This window comes from Acinonyx jubatus, chromosome D2 (genome assembly GCF_027475565.1).
Source record: "Acinonyx jubatus isolate Ajub_Pintada_27869175 chromosome D2, VMU_Ajub_asm_v1.0, whole genome shotgun sequence".
Taxonomy (NCBI): domain Eukaryota; kingdom Metazoa; phylum Chordata; class Mammalia; order Carnivora; family Felidae; genus Acinonyx; species Acinonyx jubatus.
Genome location: NC_069393.1, coordinates 48,037,838 through 48,048,529, shown reverse-complemented (window position 1 = coordinate 48,048,529; position 10,692 = coordinate 48,037,838). Strand labels below are relative to the sequence as shown.

The following is a 10,692-nucleotide window of genomic DNA, read 5'->3' as shown; positions in this document are numbered from 1 at the left end:
AATCAAGAGTTGGATGCTCAATGAACTGAGCCACCCAGGTGCACCGAAAATACGCCTCTTTCACATGAAGTCTGGGCACCTCTCAACTGGCTGCCTCTTGTGCTTTTCCCTGGGGTGAGTCCAAGTGTGAGTGTCCCCCTGCCTCCCTTTTTTAAAGTTTATTTATTTATTTTGAGAGAGAGAGCACAATGGGGAGGGAAGAGAGAGAAGAGGAGAGGGAGAGAATCCCGAGCAGGCTCTGCATTGTCAGTGTGAAGCCTGACGTGGGGCTCAGTCTCAGGAACCATGAGATCATGACCCCAGCTGAGAGCTTAACTGACTGAGCCACCCGGGGGCCCCAAGTGTGAGAGCTCTTTTCTTTTTTTTAAATTTTTTTCTTTTTTTCAACGTTTTTTTATTTATTTTGGGACAGAGAGAGACAGAGCATGAACGGGGGAGGGGCAGAGAGAGAGGGAGACACAGAATCGGAAGCAGGCTCCAGGCTCCGAGCCATCAGCCCAGAGCCTGACGCAGGGCTCGAACTCACGGCCCGCGAGATCGTGACCTGGCTGAAGTCGGACGCTTAACCGACTGCGCCACCCAGGCGCCCCAGTGTGAGAGCCCTTTAAGAGCTGTTTTTCAGTTCACTCTAGTCTTGTGGGTCTCATGAATGTGAGTCCTGTTGGTTTTCAGAACTACATGTTTTGGGGACTCCTGTCTTCAGTCTTAAAAGTTGGAATAACCAACATGGGGCTAAGCTCTTTGCTCCTCAGGTTGTGTATTCCCTCCTGATTGTGGTTTGCTGTACTAGGGGTAGGATTTATGGCAAAAGGGTCTCAGCCTCTTCTACCTGCTTCAATGTGAGGTTTTTAAATTTGTGTTATATATAGGACTCACTCAGCTAGTTTTTAGTTTTGTAAAGAGGAAATGGTTCCATACGTGGCTGTAGATTAAATGTATCTGTGGGAAGAGGGGAGTCCGGGATCTTCTTACAGTGTCCTCTTAAACTGGAACTCTCTTTTGTTATTACTGTAATATAAGCAGCCAACAATCTTTGAAGAAATCTAATAATACATGTATCAAGAATAGAAAGAATATTTTTAAAGGCCCTTTATATTTTCTGACCTATTTACTCCTTATTTACTAGTTCTGCAGAACTAGCATTCTATCTATATATAGCTGTGTCTGTATGTATTTATCTCTACCTATCATGCAGAAACTTTCCACAGCTTTAAAGAGCTCTTCAGACTTATTCTTGGAAGTCATGTAGCATCAGTTCTGCTATTTTTTTGTGTTTGAAGCGGTCACAAGCCGATCCAGATTCAAGTGGAGGTGAAAGAGACTTCCATCCCTTCGTGAGATCAGAGAATTTGTGGGCAGTGTTTTTAAACTGCCTCGTTACTGAAGTATCTAATAAATTTCTTACAGTGCAGGACTGCTAGAGACTAGCATTTACGTCCTCATATTAACTTGTATCTGGGTTAACTAATCTATGTCTCGCCTTCTATGTTGTCAAAATAAATGTTTATTTTTAAATCTTAAGCTCCCCGGTGAATCTTAAATCATGATTTCCTGTTTTGGTTTAATCAGTAAGTAAATCTCAAGTTGTTCTCCCAGACTTTTCCTTTTCTTTTCATAGTATCTTATCCTTTTAGAAAATATGTTGTATTATTGCTGTATAATAATCTAAATATTTAGTGGTTACACCATCACTTTTGAATTCTCTCATGATTCTGTGTTAGGAATTTGGGAAGGCTGTTCTTACTGGGGTCTCTCATACAGTTTTGGTCAGATGTCACTTGGGGCTCCAGTCATCTGCAGGTTACACTTGGCTGGACATCTACAATAACTCACTCACGTGGCTGGTAGTTGATGCTGGCTATCTGTTGGGACCTCAGCTGAAGCTGTCCACTGGAGCACTTATAAGCAGCTTTGTCCATCATAGTGGTCTTAAGATAGGCTTTTCACACAGCAGCTAGTTTTCTCCAAAGTGTCTCAAGAGAATTATGTAGAAATTTTTCACAGCTTTAAAGAGCTCTTCAGACCTATTCTTGGATATCATGTAGCATCAGTTCTGTTTTCTTGTTTGAAGCAGTCACAAGCCTACCCAGACAGACCCCCATCTCTTCATGAGATTAGTGTTAAGGGACTTGTGTGCAGTGTTTTAAAAATATCTCATTGTTACTGAAGTATACTTTACACGTGAGAAAATGCATAGACTCTAATGTTGAGTTCAGTACACTTTGACAATTCTATAGACCCAGGCATCCACCATCTGAAACCTGAAGTAAGGTATGGCGCTTATTTTCACTCTATAAGGTTGCCTTGTGCCCTTTTCAAGTCAGTCCTTACCCAGTCCCCTCCCCCTATAGTTAGCCACTATCTGACTTCTATTACCATAGATTAGTTTTTCTTGGTGTGTGTGTATTTGTGTTCTTTCACTCAATATAAAGCTTTGAGATTCTTCCATATTACTGTATCAGCTGTGTTATTTTTTATTGCTGAGTTATATTTCGTTATATGAACATACCCAACTATATTATAACTTTACCTATTGTTGGGTTTTATCCAGTTTATGACTATAATGAATTGGGGTGATATGAACCTTCTTCTATACTTTTTTAACTGGTATCAGGGTATCTTTGGGAGCAATACTGCATCACTGATCAAACCCATAGTATTTCTAAAACATTTCTGTGTCCAGAGACCTTTGATATAATTTACCTCTTTAGATCATACGGATTTGCTATCAAGCTTTTTGGGATGAATTCTTACCAGTGGTTTTGAATCCAATACAAGATTGATTTGAATATGTAAAGAAAAGATCTTGGCATTCATAAGGGGCTGATTTTTTAAAAAAGACTAACGATGTCAACTACAAATTTAAAATCTCTGTTATACACAGAACAGTCTCCCAGTATGCGTGAGATTAATGGAGTTACTTTGGGAAATCAGGTCCAAATAAACTGACAGAAATTATGAAACATATGTGATAATGATAATAAACAAGACATTTATTTTTCATATTCATTTGGGGGAAAGGAGAAAAGTCAGTATGCCCTACCCAATGATGGTCTTTCTGAAAGAGTCTGCATTCATTCCATAGAATTGGATAGGTTGCTCGATCTGAGGATTTTGTACTTTTAATTCATAAAGAGAACTTCATTTGAAGAGAGTGGTCAAAGGGTGAGTCTTTGTGAGCAGCTTCGCTGGTGCACGGCCAGACTCCCCCTCTGAGTAAAGCTTTTCCCACACTGGCCACACAGATAGGGTGTCTCTCCTGTGTGGATTTTGCCGTGCAGGATGCAATTCCCCCTGGTGTGGAAACTCTTCCTGCACTGTGTGCAGGCATAGGGTTTCAGGCCTGTGTGGACTCTGATGTGAACAATTAAGCTTCCTTTCTGACTGAAGGCTTTTCCACACTGATCACATCTATAGGGCTTTTCACCACTGTGAACTCTTCTATGAACAGCAAGGTTACTTTGATTCCTGAAGCTTCTCTGACAAATAGCACACTCATACGGTTTCTGTCCAGTGTGGAGTCTTTCGTGAACGGCCAGACTACCTCGTTGACTAAAGCTTTTCCCACACTCCTTGCACTGATAGGGCTTCTCTCCTGTGTGTATTCGCTGATGTGTGACAAGATTGCCTTTGGCCCTGAAGCTTTTTCCACAATGGGTACACTCAAAGGGCTTTTGACCGGTGTGGATTCTCTCATGCAGGGTTAGACTACCTTTTTGCCTGAAGGATTTTCCACATTCCTGACACTCATAGACCCTCTGTCTCACTCCAGGTGAATCTTCCTGTAGTGTCTTAGAATCTGGGGATTTTTGTTCCAGCTTCTCCCTTCTGAAAGAATTCTGGAAATCCCAGCTTGAGGATCCTGTGGCCTCAGAGTGGTCATATTTGTGGTGGGCTTCTGTCATCACATCTGGTAAAATGAGAGGGAAGTCATGTAAGATGCACCAATATGCTGAGTGGGAAGAACAGGGAAAAAAGAAACAATGCTTTGAGTGCTTAGGTGCCAGCCATTATACTATGAACTTTGCATAGATAATTTAATCCTGAGAACAATACTATGAGAGTGCTACAGATAAGGAAATGAGAGCATAGGGAGGTTGTCAAAGACCTTGCAGCTAAGTGTCAAGTTGGGATTCAAACACAGGCATGCTCCACAGTAGTATATTGCCTCTAAATTTAGTTTAATTTGGCCTTAGGCTTAGAAAAATTATGAAAACTACATAGGACCAAATAGAGCCCCATACCCAAGTTTTATCGGACTCCAAAAAAGTTTATGGATCCAGGTTGCATAGGGCCTAAAGCTCTAAAATTTTGGAGGCACTCCAGTAAGAAAAAATATAAAAGTTGGTACAGGCCCTGAAGAAATCAATAAATGAGCAATCCATCTCTATACCAATCTGTTTTCCTGACAGTGGAGTAAGCTCCATGACAACAGAAAAAATATATATCAGATCGGTTTGTACATTACATCTATTATCTAATCCCTGCAACCCTGCAAGGTAGAGTTTATTGTCCCATTTTACAGATGAAGAGCCTGGAGCTCAAGGAAATTAAATAATGTATCTGATACCGTAGATCACGTTAGGACAATTATAGAATCTGATCCAAGAAACTTTCCCCTTTAAAATCCATGCTATTTCAATCTATTAAGCCACGGTGGAACTGAGACCAATTTTGGTTTGGAAGTTATTCTCAAACACTTCCTATGCAGATGCTGACTGACAGTGTTTTCTGTATTGCCCTGCCTCTGAGCCTCCTACTGCACTGGGCCCTTCATCACTATTAACAGTTTTCTTAGAGTCATCCTAGGAAGATTTTCTCCTCGTTCTTCTGCCTTACCCTTGTTCAGTGACTGTGCTGAGATGTAAAGCTGCTCATTCATTTTCTCAGAGACTACCTCAAAACTGCGTCCATATCAAGACCATTCTCTTGCTTGATTTCTACCACTATTTCTAATTTTAGCTTGCAAGCTTTCCTTGTAACCCCCAGGAACAGTGAACTCCTCCACAGAAATGTCTCCTCTGCTTCCTCAGTCTGCTGACCAGTGCTTGAGGACAGGGACACGGAATGTTGTGAGCTGAGGGCATCTCAGCGATCAACCGACTCACTCACTGAAAAATGCTACATTCTGAGCATATCTTCCGTGACAGTCCAGCAGGGTAGCTGTTGGAAATCCAAACATGTCCACGCCTGCCGTATGACCTTAATCACCACCTCTTCATATGATTCTTCCATGGGCTGTTCTTGAACACCTGAGGAGGAAAAAGCAAACAAACAAAAAACAACAACAAAAACAAACAGGAAAGGGCAGGAGAATTGACAAGTGAGAAGGATAAAGTCAACATGAGCTCCAGTTTGGGGTGAGTAAATGGAGGAAATCTGGACTGATATAATCTAAGTCACCTATAATGTGACTGCAAAGTTGGCCAAAAGGTGCCATGACCACACATAAATGAGTCAAACTGGAAACACGAGGTGGGAAAGCAGAGAACACATAAACATAAATCTCTTCCTGCCAATCCCAAGATAATGGTCACTCCTGTTTGTACTTTAGCCTTGGCATGTGATTGGGATCTCCCACTTCCTTTCCCCATCTAACCACCTTCTCTTTTATCCTTCAAGCCTCCAAAGGAATTCAGAATCTAAAAAAACCCAACATTTCAGCCTTCATGATTGGTTTTAGGATGCAAATGGCTCTAGCTCTCCCCTCCAGATCCCCCTAGGTTATAAGGACAGAACAAGAGATCTCGTATGTTTACCTTTTAGCAATATTTAGGAGGTTCCAGATCCAGACTGCCCTCTCCTATTCTTCAAGGTATGAGAATACCAATTCTATGTGTAAATACTTGTCAATTCTTGGAAAAGGAAGACCTACCCCAGACTCCCAAAACCAAGCCAAGGTACTCCAACTAGGATCAGTAACCTGCTCCAATTCTCAGAGCCGATAAGGAGTCAACGATAGGCAAAGGATCAAATTAAAGACTTTTGAGGTCCAAAGTCTATGCCCTTACACTAGACAGTTCTCTAATCACTAAAGAGCTGGTGAGAATTTTTATAAAAAGGAATCGAATGTAACAGTGCTTGACCAGATTTTACTAGTCTTCAAGATCCTAGGAATCCTCTTGCTCCATATTATCTTTTTCTATCCCTCCCCCTCCCTTTTTTTTTTTTGAGTATTTCCTTCTTACTTTAGGATCCTCATTACCGAATTCTTACACTTTATGCAGTGGTTCAATGTATAATCCTTATTTCCATCTAATATATTTCATCAAAATGCTCGCCTCCTGATTTAATGCAATAGCAGTGTGATGCTACAGTGCTTTGTTTTGTTAAAGTAAACAAATGCTACACTTGACAGCTGTACACTTGGCTACGTGTTGTTTTGACTGGAGAGGCATTTAAAACTTGTATTTGGAAAAAACCAAAAAACCCAAAAAACTTGTATTTGGAGGCCTCACTTCCAATTTGGAGTAGAAGCTACAAAGGAATCCTCTGTGAGAGTGCCAGGGTGTTCATTGTTGGTTCAAGGTGTTACTGCTCAACTACTGCACATCCATCAAGAGTCAGTGGAAGGAGGCATGAAAACTGCTACCCAGGGTTGGACTCTGTCTCGGGGCATCCAGCAAATAGTCTGGTCCCAACAAGGGGTAGAATTTATAGCTCTACCTCTGAGCATGCTGAGATCTTCCAACAAGTAACAACTCAGCTGTGTCTCTGGATTAAAAAAAAGGACATTGTCTTATTTTTCTCCCTGGGTCACAAATCTGAGAAAATGGTTTCCAGATGATTTTAAAGAAGTAGCTTTATTAGTAGAAAATTGCTTTTCCTATCAGAAAGGCTATTTATCCTTTTGAAAAACTCAGAATTAGGCCATGAGAAACTTGGATTCTTGCCTTGTCTTCTCCATTACCCCCACACAACCTTAGGCAAGTAACCAAACAGCCCCGGCTCTATTTTCTCACTGACTAAATGGGTTAAGGACACTGTCATATCAGGTCGATCTTGGGAGAACGAAAGAACCAAATGTGCAAAATCTCTGCTACAAGCTACAGACTGAAGGCCTGATGCTGAGAGTCCTCAGGAGAGGCCCAGCAGAAGGGGTAAACTTTGCTGTCTTGGTAACCTCTTGGGTGATAGTTTTAGGGTTAGAAGATGAGAGGAGGGTGATTCTTTTTCTCCGCACATCTGAGTCCATTTTGTCCTTTCTCCCATTCTCCACCCTGACAAGTCTGATCTCTCTCCCATTCCCCCTCCCTGGAGATTGCGTTTTCCCTCCCGGACCGTGTCGTGAAACCCTCGCTGCAGGCCCCTGGGCACACCTGCCTGTGGCCTCCCCCTCCCGCGTCTCCAGGGTGCGGGGCCTTCACCCATGCTCTGCCCTGCGGAGCGGCGGTCGGAGGGGCCCCAGCTCCCCCGGGCACACTCTCCCCTCCCGCCTCAGCACCCCACCCCGGGCCCGCCCTGCGTGCTGGACCTCAGCACCCCACTCTCCGGTCCAGCTGGACCCTTCTGTGCGGGCCGCACGCCTCTCCCCTCGCGGGCGGCCCCCCTCCGGGCTCAGGCCGGCCGGGCCTGCTCAAGGCCACTGGGGCCTCGGAGGGCCAGGGGGCGGCGGCCCGCCCACGCGGCTCCGCCTTGCCTGGGCTCACTGACCCGGCCGGCGGCCTCACTCACCGCAGCGGCGCGCGCCCGCAGACAGACAAAGGCCGGCGCGGAGCCCACAGCAGCGCCGGCGCGAGCGGACCGAACTACAACTCCCAGGAGGCTCCGCGCGAGCCTGCCCGCCGGGTCCCGGGCCTTGGTCGTCCCGGTTTCTCGGAGCACTGTGGGAAACGTAGTTCGGCGGCGCGCCCTTGCGCTCGGGCTCTGGAGGGTCTCCACCGGCGCGGGGTCCTCAGGCGGATCCCCTTTGGCCTCAAGGAGGAGGCGCCCTGTCCACTGACCCAGACGCAGCCGCTCAGATTAGTGAGGCCTGGAATAGCAGCCTCGGGAAGCCGTCTGCTGGGCCAGGAAATCGGGAATCCGGGGTTCTTGCAGGGCTTCGTGGAAGGAAACAAAGTCTTGGCGGGAGGTGGGGGGGGGGGAGGGCGGGGGGAGAAGAGTCTTGGGTGCTTAGGGGTTATGAGTTGAGCCTCTGCATAAGCGAAGACTAAGTTTCTGTAGTTACAGCTCTGAAGCTAGGAGCAGATCTTTCAAGCAGAGACTACGGGGAAGAATTTGTCACAACTAAAGAATTTCGAGGGGCTGGAAGGTCGATACTGCTGTCAGGTGTAGAGCTATTCCCTTCAGATCTCTTTAGTAAGAATCTTGTCTTGAGTTTGCATATCGGCTCCACCACTGATTAGCTACCGGACTCTGGATAGGCTTCCTACCCTGGTGGGGAGCCCGGGGTATGGTTAGGTGACCGGACAGGTGCCAGGTGAGTTTCTTGGGAGAGCCAGGGCCCAGGCCAGGCGACCCCCATTCTGTTCCGTAAGAGCAAAGACAGGTATGTGAGTGAACCCAGAAAAAGTTATTCTTCATATACCTTGTGAATTATGGAGAAATTTCTCATGGAGAAATTATGGAGAGAAAACAGTGTTTTGTAGGGTAACAAATTAGATTTTTCTTCTTAACTGGAGACCTAACTGAAACGTGGAGAAATTTTAAGTCCTGAAAACCAGCACATGGAGCAAGAGCTCTTTTTTTTTTTTTTTTTTTTTATGGGGCGTCTGTGCAGAGCCCACTCAGACACAGGCATGAAGTCCTTAGTCCCGTCGTGTGATACTGCGAAGGGACAAGATTGCTTTTGAGCATCTACGAGATAAAGGATCTCTAAAAATGCCCTAAGACCCCTTCAAGTGCACTTTTATAGGATCCTGGCCTCCCCAAGAGGGGATTTGGACAGGGAAGGATGGCTGCAAAGTTCCTGAGGATGCAGGCTGCTGTTGCCTGGGGCTCTTTCTTTCTTGGAATCACCTTTGCTTTCCTTCTTCCTGGAGCTCTCTTGCTCTTTGTACCTCTCTTCAGGCTCCCTCCTCCAGAGCTTCTAGTTGGAGACCCATCTCCTCTTGCTATTATGTTCTTGTCCTTTACCCCAAAGCCACCTACCTGTTAAGCAAAACAGAACCAAAAATTAATTTCACAGAGTATATACAAAGTGTTAAGTAATATTAGTCATTACCATCACCAGTAATACATCATTACTTAAGTTCATTGAATCTGTGTGTGCCGGGCCCATTTTGGTGTATGTGCTGCCGATGTGAGCACATGCTGAGCCCGTTTTAAGTGTCAGGTACTGTGATGGATGTTGGGGACACAAATGCGAAGACGCACTCCCTTCTATGAAGGGAGCTGACAGTCTAGTTGAGAAACAAACACACTACCTTCCTTAAAACCTGGGCCAGCAGTTGCCTCACTGAGAGGTCCCTGCGTGTGCAGTGGAAACTTCCCTGATGTCTCCTACTCCTGAAAGACCCCTCAGCACCACTGCAGAGCTCCCTGTGGTGCCTCCTCTCCTGTCATTCGTTCCAGAGTCAGGGAGAGAAAGGGGTATTGCACCAGGGGATGGGGCACAATCCCTACTCTGTCTCTTCCTTGTAGAGCAGCCACATACTCTTATTTTTTCAAAGCCCAGGAAGCACACAGCAAAAGCCAGACCTAATGTCTGATTGGGCGATGCTGTATGAGTGTCTCTGCTTTCTTCTCTCCCAAGGCCGTGCCAGTAGGGCTGCGTGCATCACCTCCCAGACCCCAGGACCAGGAGTCATTTCGTCTGCTGATAAACAGCACCAGGCGCCTGGAAGTCACTCTGGGTCTATTGGTTCTGTGGAGGGCAGGATCAGCTGTGGACATTAGGACAAGTTTCAGATGTCACCAGGAAAGTAGATGACAAAGCTTTGGTGGGAAAAGGTGGCTGTAAAGGAGGACTTGTAGTTACTTTTTTCACAAATCTACATAAATTCTCTTAAGGAGTCTCGGGAAAGTAGGCATATTGAATGGAAATAGGGGAGAAAGCAGTTAGGCCTGGAGTTGATGCGACCTAATGCTCCCTAGACAGACACTTAGCAGTCTTCACCCTCAGCCTAAATGGGGCCCAGTTTTCAACCACCACCAGCAACTTAAGGCCCACACTCAACAGGAGGCGGGGGATCCAGGTGATGGTGTCGGCAGTGTAGATTTGAACAATTGCTGAAGAACTCTTTCCCGACTTTGCGTGCATTTCAGAACGGTAGGCAAGGACAGATAATTCAATAAATGGTGTTAACGACAAAAGGCTAAACATTTGGGAGAGAAATAAAGTGAAACGTTAATCTTACTATAGTCAAGATAGCCTCCAGATGGATTAAATACAAAATGTAAAACTCAGATCCACAAAAGGCCCAGAAGAATGTGTGGATTAATATTTTTATAATCTTGGCTTAGGAAAGGCTTTCCTAACCATGGTAACAAAGGTAGAAATAATAAAGAATAAGATTGCTGGATTTGACTGTATTAAAATCCAACACTTCTGTGTGTCAACACCATTTATGAAGGTAAAATACGACAAGCTGGGAAAATATTAGTAACTGTCATATTTAAAGATAACATACAAAAATAAAACATTTCATTAGAAATCTGGCAAAGGACAGCACCTCACAAAAGAAAAAAATAGAATTAAAGAAAAATTCTCAGACTTGCTATTAATCTTTTTAAAATGCCAGGTGAAATAGG

At 44.7% G+C, this 10,692-nt stretch overlaps 1 protein-coding gene across 6 annotated transcripts; it reads right to left on the bottom strand.

Annotated features, from left to right (window-relative positions):
• Nucleotides 1–2,969: 2,969 nt before the first annotated feature.
• On the bottom strand, nucleotides 2,970–7,826 carry ZNF32 (zinc finger protein 32). Of its 6 annotated transcripts, none has more exons than XM_027062584.2 (3): nucleotides 7,675–7,826; nucleotides 5,113–5,252; nucleotides 2,970–3,952 (listed from the first exon to the last, which is right to left on the bottom strand). In XM_027062584.2, exons 2-3 carry the CDS (start codon nucleotides 5,180–5,182, stop codon nucleotides 3,159–3,161), a joined length of 864 nt encoding a protein of 287 aa, XP_026918385.2. In that variant the 5' UTR covers nucleotides 5,183–5,252; nucleotides 7,675–7,826; the 3' UTR covers nucleotides 2,970–3,158. The 6 variants fall into 6 exon arrangements, with proteins under 6 accessions (XP_026918385.2, XP_014924516.3, XP_053063060.1 ...); XM_015069030.3 differs by having other exon boundaries at nucleotides 2,970–3,910; nucleotides 7,675–7,825; XM_053207085.1 differs by lacking the exon at nucleotides 7,675–7,826 and adding an exon at nucleotides 5,760–6,504.
• Nucleotides 7,827–10,692: the final 2,866 nt, after the last annotated feature.